Genomic DNA, 21478 nt, shown 5'->3' with positions numbered 1-21478 from the left:
AGTGAATAAACTGAATGAATGAATGAAATGTTCAAGGTGTCTGAATAAATTTTGATTTTGATTTAAGATTTTGATTTGAGATTTTGATTTGACTGTATATATATATATATATATAGAGAGAGAGAGAGAGAGAGAGAGAGAGCACATAATAAACAATTTTGGGGGCTTAAAAATATTACTAGGATTTTATTTATTAGCCTATTTTTTTATTTTATTAATATAATTTTATTTATTATTTATTATAAACATATTTCCATTGTTTTTTTGTTTTTTTTATGGGTATGACTATTAAAGGGTTAACTCAAGCGCTGATCCAAGGCCTGATTAGTTACCAGGATGTTAGATGTTATTAACAATGTGACAAACATTCTGGCAATACACATTTTCTGGAATTAGACTTACCCTGCACTACGCTTACCTTGCAGTCACCTCCCATCACAGCCCTTGCTATATCTCAGAGATCTCTCAGTCCATGCAGCTGGCGCAGAGGTCAATTTCAGTGACTGTTTCAGCATTCCTGGAAAGCTCTGTACTGGGAAAGTCATCCGCAGCTGAAACCGGCCCGGGCGCTTCGTCAACGGCACTCTGCAGCCAATGGAAACGCAGCGCCCGATGATGAGGCCGCGAGCGCTGAGATGTAGCGCAGTTCTTGGAATGAGATTCCTAGAACGCGCGTCAACTCATGAAACGGCCAAACGTGAGGCAAAGGCGTTTCTTACTGCTCTTATTTCAGGAAAATAATAAACCACCAAACCAAACGACCTTTTACTCTTATTAAATTACTACTGTAAAGCTGTTTTGTTATTCTTCGTCAATCTCGCCCTCATTTCGCTTCGCGCTTCCCTGGAGAATATTTGGCAAAGAAGGCTCGTTCGGGATAGACAACATTTAGGAATATCCCTTATGTAAAATGTTTAGGTTTTAACGCGATTTCCTCGGTTTGTGGCGCTTTGTCGCCATTATAGCACTGCTGAAACAATGTCAGCAGCTTTGGCACACGACTGGACTTGGATTCGCGTAAATTTTAGCGCCTGTGGATCTTCAAACTGTCATCTTCCATTCTGCTGTCTGTCGGTGACGTGCCGAAGGTGACGATTTTATGCCCACAAAGGTAAGAAATCTATCTATTTGTCTTATTGAAAATCTTTTTAGTTTCTTAGAAACTGTCAAGCGGCCAGACCTGTTTGATGGGTTCATTAGTTTTTGATGAACTGAGGAGTGGTTACATTTAGCTATGCAATAAGTCATTTGTTGTTAATCTTGTTGAACATAGCCTACTGTTAAAATAATCCTTTCTGCCGCTGCTTATGATGTTTTGAAATTGAACATCTCATCTAAGTGCCTTTTTAAACAAATTTAAATAATTTTAAATAAAACGTAGCCTATATACATTTCTCTGACGTAAAGTCACAGAATTCAGCTTTTAGCTATTTTATGTTATTAATAAAATACATTTTTAAATGTATTTTTGAAAATGTATTAAAATGTGGTTCTGCTGTTTTCCAACACCATCATTCTAGAATTTTAATCTGATTTTTAGCATTTTGTAGACTTAATAACATGCCTGTGATTATATTTTACAGTTTGTTTAAATATAAAATCTTAAAAAAATACAACTTAGTGTCTATAAAAGAAAACAATTCAATGTTTTGAGAAATTTAAATTCTGTTGCTCTCATTCACAGAGAAAGCCACATTTCTAAATGTCACCTTATGCAGTCTTCTCAGAAATGAGTGTTTAAATATGCTGACTTAACCATTGATGTCATGATAATTATTTATCATATTATACTCCCTAAGAAAGGACAGATTTTGACTCATTGAGTCAGATGTTGAAAGAGAAATTTAAACATAATCATTCCTATAACATATCGATCTGATTTATAATGTTTTACTGTTTGTGACTTCTTGTCTTGTAAGATCTGTTGTTTACCCTGCTGCTTTCCACTGAAATTCTTGCCACATGGTGTAAATAGCATTTGAGTGCATTCTCTTGTTCTTGGCACACTGTACTTCCTTTGTTTGTTCAAACTTTGAGTTCAGTTGAAATTATAAATGACAAAAGACTGATATAGAAAGAGCAGCACAACACTTTTTGACCTTTGAACTTTTAGCTCTGCTATCTCCCCTCATGTCATTTTGACATGTAGAAAAATGTTGATTACATATCAAGATGTGTTTTTTATTCCATATGAAGAAATCTTCAGGAATGGTTGCAAGGGGTACAAGTGCTCAAAATGAGAGGGACGAATCAGAAGTTCAACAAATCCAGCAGTCCCAAGCAGCTCCCTACTCTTGGGCCCCAGCTGAGGACTTGCGGTTCATCACCACCACCTTTCAGCACCTACAAACCTCAGGTACGCCTATAGTCTTAAAAAGTGACCTGCATACACTATAAATATATAAAGAGAACAATCATTCAGTTTTGCTTATATTTTATAAGACGTACTTCATAATCCTTATTGCATCTGTCCAGTGTCAGCAACTATCAGGTCAAATTCCTTCCATCTTAACTGGCCAATAAAAACCTAATCAGTTTCTGATTTAGAACAAACATGACAAAACAAAACAAAACAATGTACAGTTTCAAAAGATCATAATCGTTTTAAATTTTATGAAGAATACTTTATGATCAAGGTTCGTACATGTATACAGCAACAGTTTATCTCTGTTCTGATTAATTATTAATAAATAAAACAATTAATTTATTATTGTCAAATTACTATTATAATTTATAATAATTTTATTTTATAATTTGTAATAATAGTTTAATTATGTGTTATTTTTTCTAAATTAATATGATTAATATTATTTATTAAAAAATCATATATTTTAAAATGTAATTTATTCCTGTGATGGTAAAGCTGAATTTTCAGCATCATTACTCCAGTCTTCAGTGTCACATGATCTTTCAGAAATCATTCTAATATGCTACTTTTGTGCCCAAGAATCATTTATTATTATTATCAATGTTGAAAAACTATGGCGCCCTTAAAGGGACATAGTTAAGAAAAAGAAAAAAAAGGAGATGGGAGAAGGGAGGTAAAATAATTAGTCAATGCTTTTGTGTTCTCTCACAAATGTTTTGCATTTCCCAAAAAAACTTTGTGTTCACTCTCAAAAAGTTAGCATTCCCTTGGAAAACTTAGCATTCCCTCTCAAAGAACACAAAAGTTTTGCAAGTGAATGCAAATGTTTTTGCGAGGGAACGCAAGCATTTTGTGAGCAAACGCAAAATTTCTCGATGGAACGCAAACATTTTGCAAGCGAACGTGAAGTTTCTTGAAGGAACGCAAACATTTTGCGAGTGAACGCAAAGTTTCTCGAAGGAGCGCAAACATTTTGCTAGTGAACGCAAAGTTTGTCGAAGGAACGCAAAAATTTTGCGAGTGAATGCAAAGTTTCTCGAAGGAATGCAAACATTTTGCGAGCGAATGCAAAGTTTCTCGAAGGAATGCAAACATTTTGCGAGCAAATGCAAAGTTTCTCGAAGGAACGCAAACATTTTGGAAGCGAAAGTAATGTTTCTTGGGAGAACTCAAACAATTTCCGAGTGAATGCATAGTTTTTCGAAGGAACGCAAACATTTTGCGAGTGAACGCGAAGTTTCTCGAAGGAACGCAAACATTTTGTAAATGAACGCAAAGTTTGTCGAAGGAACGCAAACATTTTGCAAGCGAAAGTAATGTTTCTTGGGAGAACTCAAACAATTTCCGAGCGAATGCATAGTTTCTCGAAGGAACGCAAACATTTTGCAAGTGAACGCAAAGTTTCTCAAAGGAACGCAAACATTTTGCAAGTGAACGTGAAGTTTCTCGAAGGAACGCAAATATTTTGCGAGTGAACGCAAAGTTTCTCAAAGGAACGCTAACATTTTGCGAGTGAACGCGTTATTTCTCGGGGGAACGCAAACATTTTGCGAACAATTGCAAAGTTTCTCGAAGGAATGCAAACATTTTGCAAGCGAACGTAATGTTTCTTGGGAGAACACAAACAATTTCTGAGCAAATGCAAAGTTTTTGGGGGAACGCAAACATTTTGTGAGTAAATGCAAAGTTTCTCGAAGGAACGCAAACATTTTGCAAGCGAACGTAAAGTTTCTTGGGAGAACACAAACAATTTCTGAGCAAATGCAAAGTTTTTGGGGGAACGCAAACATTTTGTGAGTAAATGCAAAGTTTCTTGGGGGAACTGAAACATTTTGTGAGCGAACACTAAGTTTCTTGGGGGAACGCAAACATTTTGTGAGCGAACGCTAAATTTTCAGGGGAACGCAGACATTTTGTGAGTGAACGCAGTGTTTCTTGGGAGAACTCAAACAATTTCCGAGCGAATGCAAAATTTTTGGGGGAACGCAAACATTTTTGAGTAAATGCAAAGTTTCTCGAAGGAACGCAAACATTTTGTGAGTAAACGCAAAGTTTCTTGGGGGAACTGAAACATTTTGTGAGCGAACACTAAGTTTCTTGGGGGAACGCAAACATTTTGTGAGCGAACGCTAAATTTCTCAGGGGAACGCAGACATTTTGTGAGTGAACGCAGTGTTTCTTGGGAGAACTCAAACAATTTCCGAGCGAATGCAAAATTTTTGGGGGAACGCAAACATTTTTGAGTAAATGCAAAGTTTCTCGAAGGAACGCAAACATTTTGTGAGTAAACGCAACGTTTCTCGAAGGAACGCAAACATTTTGTGAGTAAACGCAAAGTTTCTCGAAGGAACGCAAACATTTTGCAAGCAAACGTAAAGTTTCTTGGGAGAACTCAAACAATTTCCGAGCGAATGCAAAGTTTTTGGGGGAACGCAAACATTTTGTGAGTAAACGTGAAGTTTCTCGAATGAACACAAACATTTTGTGAGTAAACGTGAAGTTTCTCGAAGGAACGCAAACATTTTGTGAGTAAACGCAAAGTTTCTCGAATGAACGCAAACATTTTGCAAGCGAACGTAAAGAACTCAAACAATTTCTGAACAAATGCAAAGTTTCTTGGGGGAACGCAAACATTTTGTGAGTAAACGTGAAGTTTCTCGAATGAACACAAACATTTTGTGAGTAAACGTGAAGTTTGAACGCAAACTGCAAGCGAACGAATGAACGCAAACATTTTGCAAAGTTTCTTGGGGGAACGCAAACATTTTGTGAGTAAACGTGAAGTTTCTCGAATGAACACAAACATTTTGTGAGTAAACGTGAAGTTTCTCGAATGAACGCAAAATTTTCCGAAGAACGAATGCAAAGTTTCTTGGGGGAACGCAAACATTTTGTGAGTAAACGTGAAGTTTCTCGAATGAACACAAACATTTTGTGAGTAAACGTGAAGTTTCTCGAATGAACGCAAACATTTTGCAAGCGAACGTAAAGTTTCTTGGGGGAACGCAAACAATTTGTGAACAAATGCAAAGTTTCTTGGGGGAACGCAAACATTTTGTGAGTGAACGCTAAGTTTCTCAGGGAAACGCAGACATTTTGTGAGTGAACGCAAAGTTTCTCAGGGGAACACAAACAATTTCCAAGTGAATGCAAAGTTTTTGGGGGAATGCAAACATTTTGTGAGTAAACACAAAGTTTCTCGAAGGAACACAAACATTTTGTGAGCGAACACAAAGTTTCTTGGGTGAATGCAAACCTTTGCGAGAGATCGCAGAAGCACTGACTTATTATTTTTCCTCCCATCTCATAATTTGTTCCACCACCATGTCGTCTTAGGGGGGTCTGCCTTACTGTATTTATACTACAGTTTTTTTACAATTGCTAACAAGCGTTTACCAATACTTAAAGTACTTTTTCTAAACTCTTAACACAGCAACACACCTACATCACAGAATTAGCCAAATAGTTAATTTTCAGCCCAAAACCATATTTTGTTAAATAAATACAAACTCTACATTTCAAAATACTAAAAACCTTTTTCTACATACACTAACTCTATCAAAACACAGCAAACCTGATTCAAAATCAAGTCGTTGCACTAGTAGCGTAACATGAACATATAGTCAAAGCACAATGACTGTCAAAATACTAACAGCTGATGGCATTACAGATACTGCATTACTTTTCATGTTTCAATTCTGCCTATAGAATAAAAAAGTATAAATTGTGACTTTTTTTTCTCAGAATTGTGAGATATAAACTAGGAATTGAAAGAAAGAAATCAGAATTGTGAAGATGAAATGTCACTATTTTCTTTTTTATTTTCTATGCATGGCAGAAATAAGCTTTCATAGGTTCTACATGCGTAAGGGGGAAAACCATAGAGATGCACAATCCAGTACATATTCTATCTCCTCTCCCCTAACTCTTCTTCTCCCTTGTCCTGATCCAACTACTCCACTCCTCCTTCAACTATTCCTCTCCCTAGACATTTTCTTCTCTCTCTGCTCCTCTGTGTTGTCCTGCATCCACACTGAACAAAACCAATTCAAAGAGTCCTATTTTACTGTGTGTCCAAGTTATGAAAAAAACTTCAACACCTGACTATGCCTCCAACTGAGATTAGAATCTGCTATTTCTCAATATTTCAGTGATCTGCTAATTAAAAACTGCTTATCAGTTGTTTCAGTATTTGTTTTATATATTTTTCAATACTTTTGAGCTGCTGTTGTTGCAGAAATGTTGTTAGCAATTGAAAAAAACTGTAATAAATAAGTTTCTTTATGTTTTAGGATGGTACTGGGGTGGTATGACAGCCAGTGAGGCAAGGAATGCCCTCAGTGGAACTTCAGAAGGTACTTTCCTTGTGCGTGACAGCAGCCATCCACTCTACCTCTTTACTCTCTCCATAAAGACCCAGAGAGGCCCAACTAATGTCCGCGTAGAATACGACAGTGGCCGATTCCGTCTCGATTCCAGTTTTCCAGCCCGATCTTGCCTGTTGTCCTTTTGTGCTCTTCCTAGTCTTGTGCAGCACTACGCATCCATGAGTCAAGAGGAGGAGAGGAAAGCAGAAGAACATCACATGGTGTCAAAGGACAATGGCATCCTGCTGAAGCTCAGAAAGCCTCTCCACAGGCCTCAGGCCTTTCCAACATTACAGCACCTTACACGCCTCGCTATAAACAGACACACTGATTCCCATACACAGCTGCCGCTGCCACGGCCATTGTTGCTTTACTTACAAGAATACCCCTTTCAGGTTTGAGGACACTTGGGGAGGACACTGGTGCATTTTAGTGGTGCAAAGGTGATTTAGCCATGAAGTCGCAAATCTTGCTGCCCGGCAGGATTGTGGATCCTCTTATTATTGTCATATGAAGAGATGTGCATTTGTGCAAATAAACAAGGACTACTTTATGTAAATTCTTAAAAAAAATATTTGTAAATATTTCTCTTTTTAGTAAACCACAATGTTTTTATATCTTTCTGTGCTTCCAAGTATTCATGGAGCTCCAACACTACATACTTCCATCACCGAAACATTGAAAAAATAAAATATCAAAACCAGTACACATAAATAATACTGTATCTTGAGTATCCTGAGTAATACTGTGTCTGTGTAATTTCTAACAAAAGTGACATATTTGTCAGAAACCATCACAGATGCCCTGGCAATATGGGACATGCTGTCAGTCCATAGGCCTTTATTTGACAGAATACATGTAACCAGACAACATCATCATTCTACACAGCAAAATCCCCAGAGTTAAATCAACTCTGCTCAGAGAACATATGGTCTCTCTCTACATAGAGTTAAAATAACACTGAAGCAGAGTTAAAGTTAATATGCTGTTTGTGGAGTTGTTTAATCATATCCTGAGAGATTTAATGTCTTTTATCTTCAGTTGACTTCATCTAAGACTGTGGCTGGAAGTCATTTGTGGTGTTTCTCTTCGGTGATTCTGCTTGTTAACAGCAGGTGTTCATCACTAATGCTCAATCATAACTTAATTAATCACTTAATTATCTCACTAACTTTAACTCTGCTTCAATGTTACTTTAACACTATATAGAGAGGGACCATATGTAATCTGAGCAGAGTTGATTTAACTCTGGGGATTTTGCTGTGTAGGAATGATTTTTTTCTCACACACTCCAAACACACAAATAAAATTTAGAATTTAACATAACAACAAAAAAATAAATTCAAAAGTCTTTGAATGTGTGCAGGACAATGAACAATTCAATTTTACATTTTACATTTTCAAACACCATACATTTTCCATATTAATAATTTGCATAAACAAGCATGTAATATTTCGATAAATATTATGACATTTGATAGCCATAGGATCTTCTAAACTAACAATGGCAGTGACATATTTTAAGATCTGTCAGGGCAAGTTTCTTTCAGTTAAAACAGCTCAAACATGCATTTTAGTCTAGGACTAGCTTAAGCCTTGTCTGTGAAACCAGGGGTATGAATTACAACTGTCCTACTCTAAAAACAGGCTAACAGTCATTTTAAGTGAATAATACTACATGTATTAAAAAATAATACATTTTTAATTATAAAGATTATAATACGCCTACAATAAAATTTAAAATACAAGCAACTCACTTGTTATTATACTAAACTTATAATGTCAAAATTATGACTTAGAGGTTTCACAGACAGGGCTTAGATCAAGCCAGGATTAGGCCTTAGTTCAATTAGGACATTTAAGTAGCTTTTAGAAATGTGCCTTAGAAAAGAAAAACAGACAATCAAACAAACAAACAAACAAACAAAAAAAGATTACTAGTGTGCATTTTGAGACAAAACATTTTTAAGATATGTCAGTGCAAGTTGATTTCAGGTAAAACAACCCAAACATGCATTTAGTCGGGGACTAGGCTCAAGATTTGCCTTTGAAACCAGGGGTTGTTAATGTCATAATTTTGACTTTTTATGACATAACTTCGTCACAGTCATGACAAACTAAGTCTTAGTATGTCATAATTTAGACTAATTTAGACTAATTTAATTGTAATTGCATTACAAGAAAGACGATTTACCTAATCAGATTACTTTTTTTCAAGTAGGCTAACTAGTAAAGTAATGCATTCATTTTAAATTTACTTTAGTTACTTTTTCAAATAAGTAACGCAAGTTACTTTGTTTTTCCATAACTGACACCTCTCCTGTCCTCATGTTGGGAGAAACCGTCCGGGAGAAAGTGCAGAGGTGCTTCTGTGTGTGCTGTGTGAACATGATGGTTATTGTGGTTCTAATCTAGACTAAATGTGTGCATGCATTCACTCATCTCACTTGCACAAAATTAATAAAAACAGGGAAATGCAAACTGCAAACCTGCAATAAATATGCTTTACGTACTTAATATAACTTTATTAACCAATATCTCATTTCGATGATTGTTTTTATTGTTGAGAAAAGAGAGTTTGAACTTTCTTTTCCTGCGTCCTCCAATCGTGAATGGCAGCAGCAGCAGCACAGCTGAAAGGTTTGTTTGAGCGGCGCCCTCTACTGTACAGACGTGAATTTTCATTTCGTTCAAGCTTCACTTTTGGTGTGAAATGGCCTTTTAAATTTGGCAAAATAGAACTTGTTTTTTTTAATATATATATATATATATATATATATATATATATATATATATATATTTATTTTTTTTTTTTTATTATTATTATTAAAAACAATCAAGCAAGCTCAGCCATGATGAGAAAAAGTAAAGCATTACTTTCTATAAAAAGTAACTAAGTAGTGCAAATAGTTACTTTTGTAGGGAGTCACAAGCCAAAGTAACTTCAACACAGCTCATAATTATGACATAAAATCGTCTTTGTATGTTATACTTTCGCCTTTTTGTCATATTTTAGACTTTTTAATATCATAAGACCTATTTTATGTCATAATTTCACCTGTTTATCTCATAATTATGACTTAAGTATATCATAATTTTCACTTTTTATCTCATAACTATGACTTTTTTTAATGCCATAATGATAATTTACCAAAGCAATATTTGTTCTTATGTGTATCCGTTCCTTCCATACTGTTCAGTGATAGGCTGCAGAGCGGATGTTGATCGCTGCGCTCTGATGGATTCAGTTCATTGAAGGATTCGCCAGGTCAGACTGATTCAAACCGTCTTTTTGAGCTGTTAACTGAAAAACTGCCTTATTTGTGCCGTATTTTTTGTTTATTCACATTAAAATATTTGTTACTAGAATATTTTAAATTATCTGTCAAACATCTTGAACGCAAGAGTCGAGACTTTTATGTTGAAAATAACAGTGTGAGTCAGGTGGAAAGCAGTTTTTTCCTGCATTTCACTTTGAACCTTTATGACAATATGGCGGAAGGAGAGGAGCCGTAAGTGAAATTTTATACAAAGCTGCTCATAAATCCCTCGTAACAGTGCTTGTAGTTCAATCAACAGGACGCAAGAACGTTAACTTGCGGGTAGCAGAGCATGAATGAACCTTCTTTTATTCTCTCTTTTTAGGGAGAAGAAAAGAAGGAGAATAGAGGAGCTGAATGAGAAGTTAGTGAAATGAAAGATGAGAATTTAGATGTGGCAGCCAGCAGGTTTGCTTTTGGGAGGTGTTAATTCTTAATATTAGCTTTGTCTATAATCCAGACACTTTTCAGACATTATTTTGAACAGCTCTCCGCATACACTGTATATAAAATACTATACAATCTGTCTGAAAGCTAGGTGAAAGCTTACAAAACCTCCAAACACTGCTGTTTGAACACATGCCATAATGTTCTTTCTTTCTTAAAATATAACACAAGACACCTTCTTTGTATTAATTATGACACTTACCTAAAGTCAGTGCCAACCAACCCCTAGCTTAATTATTGTATATGTAATATATTATGTTATGCTGTATATTATGTGTGAACGTGTTTTTAAATTATTAAATAATCTGCGTGATGTGTGTGCTGTGTAGTTAAATATCTATACTTTTTCCACAGCATGGTTGTGGATGGAGGGAGTGGGGATGGCAGTGACTGGCAGGGAAGATGGGACCATGTCACAAAGTTCTTAGAGAGAGCTGGACCCTTCACTCATCCGGATTTTGAACCCAGCACTGAGGTAAGATGTAAATCATAATATAATATACATTCCACAACCCTTTTAGAAATGTATGTTAATTTATGCCCACTTTTAGAGAGAACAAAGTTCAGATGTGAAGGCATACTATCAGAACAATAATAATGTTTTTCTCAGCCTAGAGTACATAATGGCTGCTTTAAAACTATCAGACAGGCCTCAGACTATGTGCACTGTTCTCTACTCTGACGAAATTAAAAAAAGCAATTTTATATGTAATTTTTCTGCCTGTAAATGTCCATATCTGATAAGACTGTGTTTGGGCTGAGATTATAACGGAGTTATTACATTATTCTTATTACATTGATAAAGATTTATGCTGAAAAGGATTATTCATGTGACTTTGGGTCATTTTTCTTCTGTGTGGCTCTTTTTCGCTACATGCAGAACATTTGATTTTGTGTTTCTCAACCCGGGGGCATCAGCAAACTTCCAAAATGAAAACGTGAATGAATTAAAAAACAAAACAAGTGTTAAAATAAGGCAAAACATCTAAAAATCTAAATATTTATTATTTTATTTCACCCCCTCAACAACTGTCTTGTAAAACCTGAATATATGAAGAAACCGAATTTTAAAAGTGGGATTTCTACACCTTGAAAAGTCATGTAAATTAATACAATTCTTAATTAATACAATTCTTAATACAAAAACATTGTATTATTCAAATTACTATATAAATATTATGTATATATAGTTATGCCAAGTTTTAAAATATTTTATGAATGCCATCTTCCCTGCCAGTCACTGCCATCCCCACTCCCTCCATCCACAATCATGCTGTGGAAAAAAATATTTTATGAATACCAAGCTTTAAAATATTTTATGAGGTAGAAACTGTGAGTCTGCATGAAACAGAATCTGAGGGAAACGGTGTCTCGAACAAGATCAGGGTGGGATTTGCGTGATGTCATGTGAGTGACAGGTTGTCCACCCTCACGCCAAAAAATGTCAAAAGAAAAGAGATGAGATGTCGCTGCAAGAGGGAAGGGAAGTTAGTTTGCTTTAAGATTATGAGAGCACCTTAATTTTTTTAAAACAAATAATGATGTGCACGGATAAATAATTTAAATTAAATTAAATTTAATTTAAAAAATAAGAAGTTTCAATTTTGATTTAATGGTGACTTAAAAAATATCCTTATCCTTCATTTATATCCAGTATATATCAAACATGGGGCCATTATTTCTCAAATATTGTTGTGGACAATGGAGTCAAAAAGGTTTAGAACCAATGTCATAAAGGACTATAGTTTACTTTCAATAAAATGTGCACATCTTCTTCCAGTCTCTCCAGTTTTTGTTGGACACTTGCAAAATTCTGGTTATTGGAGCTGGTGGACTTGGGTGTGAGCTGCTCAAAGATCTGGTACGGTCCTTGTTGTGCTGCATTTGTTCCTATTATTGAATGACATCTGCAATACTCTAGTTGCAAAGAGGCTAATTGCTGTGTTTTGTCTTATGCTCATATATGATCACCCAGGCCTTGTCAGGGTTTCGACACATTCATGTGGTGGACATGGACACCATTGATGTTTCCAACCTCAACAGACAGTTCCTCTTCAGGTTAATTTTAGTCAGCTTATAGATGCCTTTTTTCAAACCTTTTCTTGTTCTTTTTTTTAATAATGTAAATTGCTTGCTCTTGTATCTATAGACCAAATGATGTGGGTCGACCAAAGGCAGAGGTTGCAGCGGACTTTGTAAATGGCCGGATCCCAGGGTGCAGTGTTGTCCCGTATCCTTTTCCTGTGGAAATGCTGATATAATTTATTGTTTGATACACTATCATTTAAAAGTTTGGGGTCAGTGAGATTATTTTTACAATTTAAAAAAGAAATTAATACTTTTATTCAGCAAGGTTGCATTAAATTGTTCAAATGACAGTTAAATTTCTATTTCAAATAAATGCCGCTCTTTTGAACTTGAATCTATTTGTCAAAGAATCCTGAAAAAAAATTGTATCATGTTTTCCACAAAAAATATTAAGCAGCACAATGTTTCCAGCATTAATATTAGGAAAAGGTTCTTGTGCACAAAATCAGCATTCCTGAAGGATCATGTGACACTGAAGATTAATGATGCTGAAAATTCAGCTTTACTATCACAGGAATAAACTAAATTTTTAAATATTATAATAGAAAGTTACTGTTAGTTAAGTTTGACTGTATTTTTGATCAAATAAATTCAGCTTTGGTGAGCATAAGAGACTTTAAAAATCATTAAAAAAAATCCTACTGACCCCAAACTTTTCAACTTTTCAAGACCCCAAACTTGTTAGTGTATATGTCATATTGACATGTGTCAAAATATTTGCATTTCCCTTAATAAGAAATGCAGACATTTTAAGAAAATCCAGGACTTGGATGAGGCATTTTACAAGCGTAATTACCACCTAACTGTTTTACATTTGTCTAAACTGCTTTTTTGGCACTAACATGTGACGAAATTGTTCTGCATTGTCAGACTAATTATTATGACACTTTTTTATTTTGAAATCTGATGTAACTGTCTTTGTTTCTGCATAGAATTTCACATAGTAGTCTGTGGCCTGGACTCTGTTGTTGCCAGAAGATGGATGAATGGCATGCTGGTATGTAATTACTTTAATAAACATTCAACAATTTGTTCATAGAAATGTATAGAGACAAAGTCTTCTATATGTCAAGTAAATAAAGTGTTTCTATATTGTAAGAATTGCTTTTGTGCATTTGGCTTTCTCCTTTTCAGCTATCTCTGCTGATTTATGAAGATGGTGTCCTGGATCCCAGCTCCATCATTCCTCTAATAGATGGTGGCACAGAGGGCTTCAAGGGCAATGCCAGAGTCATTCTTCCGGGCATGACAGCTTGCATTGATTGCACACTGGAGCTTTACCCCCCACAGGTGCATACTGGGATTTTGTGTTAAGTTGAATTTCAAAAGCCTTTTGTCAATACTTACATTTTTTTTGTTGTTGTCCTACACAGATAAACTTCCCAATGTGCACTATAGCCTCTATGCCACGGTTACCTGAACATTGTGTTGAATATGTCCGCATGCTGCTTTGGCCCAAAGACAAGCCTTTTGGAGGTACGTTAATTCACAGTATCTGCATGGTACTGGGTGTACAACCACAGACTGATATTTTGGTTATACTGCCGCTAAGTAGCCTGCTAATATTTCAGATTTTAATGTATTTTCTTCAGATGGTGTGGCGCTAGACGGTGATGATCCAAATCACATCCAGTGGGTGTACCAGAAATCTCTGGAGAGAGCAGCAGAGTTTAACATCACTGGGGTGACTTACAGACTCACTCAGGGTAAGTGAGACAGGCCTGCTCAGCGGACCTTTATCAGGCATTTCGTGAAATCCTCTCGTTTATTGACACAATTATGATGGAGAGAATGTCCAGAGATGCACTACCAATCAAAAGTTTGGGATCAGTTAGATTTATTTTTATTTTTATTTATTTATTTTTTATGTTTTAAATGAAATAATACTTTTATTCAGCAAGGATGCATTAAATTGATTAAAAGTCAGGGTAAAGACATTTATAATAATAATAAAAATAATAAACATTTATTTGTATAGCACTTTTCATACATGAAAGCTCAAAGTGCTTCACAAGCATAAAAAAACAAATATTGGCAATACAATTTTACACAATATCAATATAAAAATACTCAAAAACAACTATAAAAGTGCACATGGTAAAATAAAAACACAAAACAAACTTTTACAAAATTTTACTCAATATCAAATATAAGCAACTTTGCGCCAGATTTACTAACAGCTTGTGCCAGCACAAACCTTCTTTTGGCATTAAAAAAAAGTACACCCAAGTTTTTACTAAAGACATGCAGTAAAAAATTAGTGCTAAAAAAGGAGTGGACAGGGTTATTTTTGCGGCTGACCTTATTGCATATGCATTTGTAGGAATTTCCCTTTCAGATGCAAAATTTATGGGAGGAGAGTATTTAAATAAATCATGCAAGGTGATTTACTCAGGTTTGCGCTAGTCACTTTACTAGTATTTGCGCAATTATTTACGGCTCAAAAATAAGCATGTCTTAAACCAGATGCTAATTTGTGCTGCTCTTGGTAGATTGCACTGATCATTATGGAAATTATCCAACTGCGTTTGTGTTCTTTAATTTGCACATCCCATCTGCGCTTTTTTGGATTTTTTTTTTTTATGTCTTTATGTCTTAACCCATCTTTTAAAAATATGAATGCTAGTAGCCTCTTTCGCTTCATTTGGTAGACAATTCTAATTTTTTGGAGCATAGTGGCTAAAAGAAGTGCCACTGGATCGCTTAAGATTTACTGTATAATGTGCCTGAATTACAATAAGAATGTCAGTTTTGTTCAATTTCAAAAAAAATTGTTCATTCATTTTACAATGCTGGATAGACAGTCAGACAACCTCTCTGATACAACAGAGTCTCTGAACTCAGCTGAAATGTATAATTGTATATCATCAGCATAAAAATTATAATTCACGTCATATTTCTGAATTAAGTTGCCCAATGGAAGCATGTATAATGAAGATAAAAGTGGCCCAAGACCAAATTATTGATTTATGGTCACCTCTAATTAATAACAAAAAATTTTTTTTGATCAAATAAATGCAGGCTTGGTGAGCATAACGCTGCATCCAAAATCCAATACTTCCTCACGTGATAGTAACAAAGTGGTGGATGTAGTACTTCAGAATTTCGTTCATACTACCCACATTCATGCTATATAGAACATACTTTTTTAATTGTCTTGAAGTAAGTTCAAATTCAAATGTAGTACCTACTCAGACAGTATACAATTTCAGATGCATCGTTCAAGACTTTTAAAGGTGCCCTAGAACTTCTTTTTAAAAGATGTAATATAAGTCTAAGGTGTCCCCTGAATGTGTCTGTGAAGTTTCAGCTCAAAATACCCCATAGATTTTTTTTTAATTCATTTTTTTAACTGCCTATTTTGGGGCATCATTAACTATGCACCGATATATAGGTTGCGGCACCTTTTTAATCTCGCGCTCCCCCTCCCCCGGAGCTTGCGCTTGCCTTGAACAGCATAAACACAGTTTACACAGCTAATATAACCCTCAAAATGGATCTTACAAGATGTTCGTCATGCATGCTGCTTGCATACATCGGATCATGTAAGTATAGTATTTATTTGGATGTATTACATTTGATTCTGAATGAGGGCTATGCTGCGTGGCTAAAGTTAACATTACACACTGTTGGAGAGATTTATAAAGAATGAAGTTGTGTTTATGAATTATACAGACTGCAAGTGTTTAATAATGAAAATAACGACGGCTCTTGTCTCCGTGAATACAGTAATAAACGATGGTAACTTTAACCATATTTAACAGTACATTAGCAACATGCTAACGAAACATTTAGAAAGACAATTCACAAATATCACTAAAAATATCATGTTATCATGGATCATGTCAGTTATTATTGCTCCATCTGCCATTTTTCGCTATTGTTCTTGCTTGCTTACCTAGTCTGATGATTCAGCTGTGCACATCCAGACATTCTGCCCTTGTCTAATGGCTTGATCATGGGCTGGCATATGCAAATATTGGGGGCGTACATATTAATGATCCCGACTGTTATGTAACAGTCGGTGTTATATTGAGATTCGCCTGTTCTTCTGAGGTCTTTTAAACAAATGAGATTTTTATAAGAAGGAGGAAACAATGGAGTTTGAAACTCAGTGTATGTCTTTTCCATGTACTGAACTCTTGTTATTCAACTATGCCAATATAAATTCAATATTTAATTCTAGGGCACCTTTAAAACAAAAAAATCTTAATGACCCCAAACTTTTGAATGATGGTGTATAAACCTTGAAACAGAACTTTTATAGGTCCCAGGACCACTTATTGGGAAACCAAACCATATTTAGGGACTAGAATATCGGAGAAAAATCAAGGTGCTTCATTTTGGGAGTCTTTTGACTTGAGACAACCAATAAGATCACCTTAACAATCATCTAGCAACATTCTAGCAATGTTCTAGCAAACATTCAGAGCATTGTAGCAACAGCATACCATTGCCCTGGTATCATGGTGCATGCTTTTGCACAGACAAGCACCAATCAAATTTCCTTTAGAGAAAATGTCTTTGAATTTATACTTATAATCATACATTTTGTTGATTGTGATTTATTGTTCAGAAGCTCCTATTATTTGGAAGTAGATGTTGATGTACCACCTCACCTGTGTTTCAGGGGTCGTGAAAAGAATAATTCCTGCTGTGGCTTCTACAAATGCTGTTATTGCTGGTATGCTGACATTGCAAATGTTCTCTGGTTTTGGCATGTTTTAAAGGCTATTGTTTTTCAGTAAGTTAAGCTGTAACTGAAGGTAAAATTTATTTTTCTTACACATTTCAGCTGCTTGTGCCACAGAGGTTTTCAAAATTGCTTCAAGGTAAGTTATAATGGTATATTTCCCAGAAGAGAGCATTGATGTCGGTGTTCATTCACATCTCTCATTTGTTCTTTTACCTTTGCCGAACAGCGCCTATGTTCCCTTGAACAATTACCTGGTGTTCAATGATGTTGATGGGCTGTACACGTACACCTTTGAGGCTGAGAGAAAGGTGAGTGATTTGAAGTACATAACTATGAAAAAATAGACATTAATGCTAAATGTCTAAAAATCAACACAGCTTAAATGTTATCCATGTTGTACGTGTAGGAGAACTGTTCTGCCTGCAGTCAGGTGCCACAGGACCTGCAGTTCCCACCTTCAGCTAAACTACAGGATGTTCTGGACTATTTGACTGAGAATGCCGCTCTGTGAGTCACAAAGTTCCTTAAAGTTCACCCATGGTTCCTGAACATAATGCCTTATTGTAACAATGAAACTGTTACATTAAGAAAACAAGCACACCCCTCACAAGAAAGGACACGTTGCTACAATGTAAAGTAGTGAGTGTACAGCTTGTATAACAGTGTAAATTTGCTGTCCCCTCAAACTAACTCAACACACAGACATTAATGTCTAAACCGCTGGCCACAAAAGTGAGTACACCCCTAAGTGAAAATGTCCAAATTGGGCCCAATTAGCCATTTTCTCTCCCCGGTGTCATGTGACTCGTTAGTGTTACAAGGTCTCAGGTGTGAATGGGAAGCAGGTGTGTTAAATTTGGTGTTGTCGCTCTCACTCTCTCATACTGGTCACTGGAAGTTCAACATGGCACCTCATGGCAAAGAACTCTGAGGATCTGAAAAAAAGAATTGTTGCTCTACATAAAGATGACGTAGGCTATAAGAAGATTGCCAAGACCCTGAAACTGAGCTGCAGCACGGTGGCCAAGACCATACAGCGGTTTAACAGGACAGGTTCCACTCAGAACAGGCCTCGCCATGGTCGACCAAAGAAGTTGAGTGCAACCTGTGGTGGGGGATCAACCTGTCAGTGTTCAGACCATACGCCGCACACTGCATCAAATTGGTCTGAATGGCTGTCATCCCAGAAGGAAGCCTCTTCTAAAGAAGAAGACAAGCAGACTAAGGACATGGATTACTGGAACCATGTCCTGTGGTCTGATGAGACCAAGATAAACTTATTTGGTTCAGATGGTGTCAAGCGTGTGTGGCGTCAACCAGGTGAGGAGTACAAAGACAAGTGCGTCTTGCCTACAGTCAAGCATGGTGGTGGGAGTGTCATGAACTGGGGCTGCATGAGTGCTGCCAGCACTGGGTAGCTACAGTTCATTGAGGGAGCTATGAATGAGCAGAGCATGGTCCCCTCCTTTCGGAGACTGGGCCGCAGGACAGTATTCCAACATGATAACGACCCCAAACACACCTCCAAGACGACCACTGCCTTGCTAAAGAAGCTGAAGGTAAAGGTGATGGACGGGCCAAGCATGTCTCCAGACCTAAACCCTATCGAGCATCTGTGGGGCAACCTCAAACGGAAGGTGGAGGAGCACAAGGTCTCTAACATCCACCAGCTCTGTGATGTCGTTATGGAGGAGTGGAAGAGGACTCCAGTGGCATCCTGTGAAGCTCTGGTGAACTCTATGCCCAAGAGGGTTAAGGCAGTGCTGGAAAATAATGGTGGCCACACAAAATATTGACACTTTGGGCCCAATTTGGACATTTTCACTTAGGGGTGTACTCACTTTTGTGGCCAGCGGTTTAGACATTAATGGCTGTGTTGAGTTATTTTGAGGGGACAGCAAATTTACAGTGTTATACAAGCTGTACAGTACACTCACTACTTTACATTGTAGCAAAGTGTAATTTCTTCAGTGTTGTCACATGAAAAGATATAATAAAATATTTACAAAAATGTGTGGGGTGTAGTGTTCCTCTGTGAGATACTGCACAGCCGCACAGCACACACACACACACACACACACACACACACACACACACACACACACACACACACACACACACACACACACACACACACACACACACACACACACACACACACACACACACACACACTGGACAGGAAATGTGGAAAAAAAAATGGTGTAAAGCAAGCAAAAAATGTCTCTATATTTGTTAGCTCTTAACTTAAGCAATTTTCTACATATTCCACCTCATTGCAATAACACTGACTCTTTTTCCCCCTAGCCAAATGAAGTCTCCCGCCATCACTACAACTTTGGATGGAAAAAACAAAACTCTGTATTTACAGGTTAAACATTTTTTTAACATGTACCAGATTGGTCATAAAATGTATCACCTGAATGTATTTTAGATTTTCTATCTTATGTTAAGTTGAAATGTTTTAAATAATAATGTACATTTTATGGATGATATTGACCTTTTTGTTTGCCATGTATTTACAGCCATGGTGTTAACATGGCGTAAAAACTTAATAAACAAACAAACCAGATTGGTCATAATTTAGTTCGATTTGATTTCAATTTTCATTTTATGCATTAGATGTATATTTAAAGTTAGTACATCTGAATCTGTTTGGATTTATTTTCAGACTGTGGCATCTATTGAAGAGAGAACGCGACCAAATCTAAGCAAAACGCTGAAAGGTGATTGAAAGTCTTCTGTCATATCACGTAGTATATGTAACTTATTTAATAATACGCGTATTTCAAAATTATATTGGTGTTGTTTAACCAATTAAATGCCTCCTTGTGTTTGCAGAGCTTGGACTAGTGGATGGCCAAGAGCTGGCAGTGGCTGATGTCACCACTCCTCAGACTGTGCTCTTCAAGCTCAACTTCATCTCATAGGACAAATGATTCATTCTTATGGACAGTGGTTATTGCAGTCACCATCAAACTGAAGCAGACTTGGAAATGTAGGCTGTAAGCTCCATGTTTCAGTGCATCAACAGTGGCACACATGCACATGCTCAGTTGGAGTAGCTGTGGTTTGGATTTAGCTTTTTTGGTCAACTCTGTCCATCAAAGACACTTACAGAAGGCGATTGTTTCGTTGTCTTGCACTGCTATAGCCGTAGGAGTCATTTTGGTGGATTTCTTTTTATGCAAACTGTTTATCTATTTATTTTGTTGTTGTGCATTCAAACCAGTTGACAGTATCTTGTTCAATGTCTTGTAGAAAAAAAGAAATCATTCATGTTTTGAATTAAAATTGGAAACCTTATTTTAAACAAGTATTGAAGTCCTAGTCCTGTAATGTTTTCCTAACTTTAAATTTAAAATATCCTTTTACCCAATTTGTGAATAAATTTACTTGGTTAAACATTTAAAAAGGCTCAAAATATGATGGAATCTCCAGAATAAAAATATTTTGTAGACAAATACAGAATGTTGCATTGTCAATGTAATGTTAAGAAAGCCAAGCTTTTGGTATACTGTACTGTCTTATGTGGCATTGTCATGTAATACAAATTTACAGAAATATAGTGCAGACTCTTATCCACAAGGTCAGACCTCAGTGTCTTTATTTAAATGTTCATTTGGACAAGTCACATCATCACATACAACAATGGATAAAACTACAACAAACTGAAATGAATTAAGCTACAGTTATTATTTGTTTGATAAACTGGATCACTAGTGTCCCATTAATTCTTTAAAACTAATAGCATACAAGTCAATAAATTTGATGTATTTACAGTAAAGCATTGATAATAAGCCATTTTATGTTCAGTCAGTAAATTGACTTTGTCAGTTTTCTTATTTTAAGAGGTTTCAACCCAAATACTATAGTAATTTATAGTAAATACTATAGTGTTTTTGAACCATACTATAGTAAATTGTAGTATACTGTATATATTATAGTAGTATTTACTTTAATGAATGCTACAGCATACTGTAGTATTACAGTGAACTGATAAACTGTAATAAATACTATAGTATACTTTAGATTTTACTACAGTAAACTGTAGTGTATTATAATAGTATAATATATCATATAGTTTAGAAAACTTAGTGCACTATTGGGTAAAGTAATTTGTTTATATTACTATAGTTGTTATATTAGCAGCTATTGAATTATCACAACAAATTAAAATTATAATTTGTAT

General features: G+C 35.9%; 2 protein-coding genes across 5 annotated transcripts; both read left to right on the top strand.

Annotated features, from left to right (window-relative positions):
• Positions 1 to 506: 506 nt before the first annotated feature.
• On the top strand, positions 507 to 7617 carry cishb (cytokine inducible SH2-containing protein b). The gene is made up of 3 exons (XM_048173580.1): positions 507 to 1111; positions 2197 to 2356; positions 6661 to 7617. The coding sequence occupies exons 1-3, from the start codon at positions 1100 to 1102 to the stop codon at positions 7134 to 7136; spliced, it is 648 nt and encodes a 215-aa protein (XP_048029537.1). The 5' UTR covers positions 507 to 1099; the 3' UTR covers positions 7137 to 7617.
• A 2367-nt stretch (positions 7618 to 9984) lies between these two features.
• uba3 (ubiquitin-like modifier activating enzyme 3) lies at positions 9985 to 20874 on the top strand. Of its 4 annotated transcripts, XM_048173022.1 has the most exons (18): positions 10060 to 10247; positions 10381 to 10419; positions 10857 to 10977; positions 12283 to 12363; positions 12478 to 12560; positions 12652 to 12732; positions 13335 to 13378; positions 13523 to 13587; positions 13725 to 13880; positions 13964 to 14066; positions 14183 to 14296; positions 17221 to 17274; positions 17386 to 17422; positions 17513 to 17594; positions 17693 to 17793; positions 19594 to 19657; positions 19958 to 20012; positions 20128 to 20874. In XM_048173022.1, exons 1-18 carry the CDS (start codon positions 10228 to 10230, stop codon positions 20214 to 20216), a joined length of 1389 nt encoding a protein of 462 aa, XP_048028979.1. In that variant the 5' UTR covers positions 10060 to 10227; the 3' UTR covers positions 20217 to 20874. The 4 variants fall into 4 exon arrangements, with proteins under 4 accessions (XP_048028983.1, XP_048028979.1, XP_048028982.1 ...); XM_048173026.1 differs by lacking the exons at positions 10060 to 10247; positions 10381 to 10419 and adding an exon at positions 9985 to 10003; XM_048173025.1 differs by lacking the exon at positions 10381 to 10419 and having other exon boundaries at positions 10061 to 10247.
• Positions 20875 to 21478: the final 604 nt, after the last annotated feature.

Source organism: Megalobrama amblycephala, linkage group LG21 (assembly GCF_018812025.1).
Source record: "Megalobrama amblycephala isolate DHTTF-2021 linkage group LG21, ASM1881202v1, whole genome shotgun sequence".
Classification (NCBI taxonomy): domain Eukaryota; kingdom Metazoa; phylum Chordata; class Actinopteri; order Cypriniformes; family Xenocyprididae; genus Megalobrama; species Megalobrama amblycephala.
The sequence above is the reverse complement of the archived record's forward strand: the minus strand, read 5'-3'. Positions and strand labels throughout refer to the sequence as shown.

Coding starts and splice junctions, on each gene's coding strand:
- cishb (XM_048173580.1), top strand. Junction 2,357..6,660: donor TCAGCACCTACAAACCTCAG/GTACGCCTATAG, acceptor TTTATGTTTTAG/GATGGTACTGGGGTGGTATG.
- uba3 (XM_048173022.1), top strand. CDS start 10,228: ATGGCGGAAGGAGAGGAGCC. Junction 13,588..13,724: donor GATGGATGAATGGCATGCTG/GTATGTAATTAC, acceptor TCTCCTTTTCAG/CTATCTCTGCTGATTTATGA. Junction 13,881..13,963: donor TGGAGCTTTACCCCCCACAG/GTGCATACTGGG, acceptor TGTCCTACACAG/ATAAACTTCCCAATGTGCAC.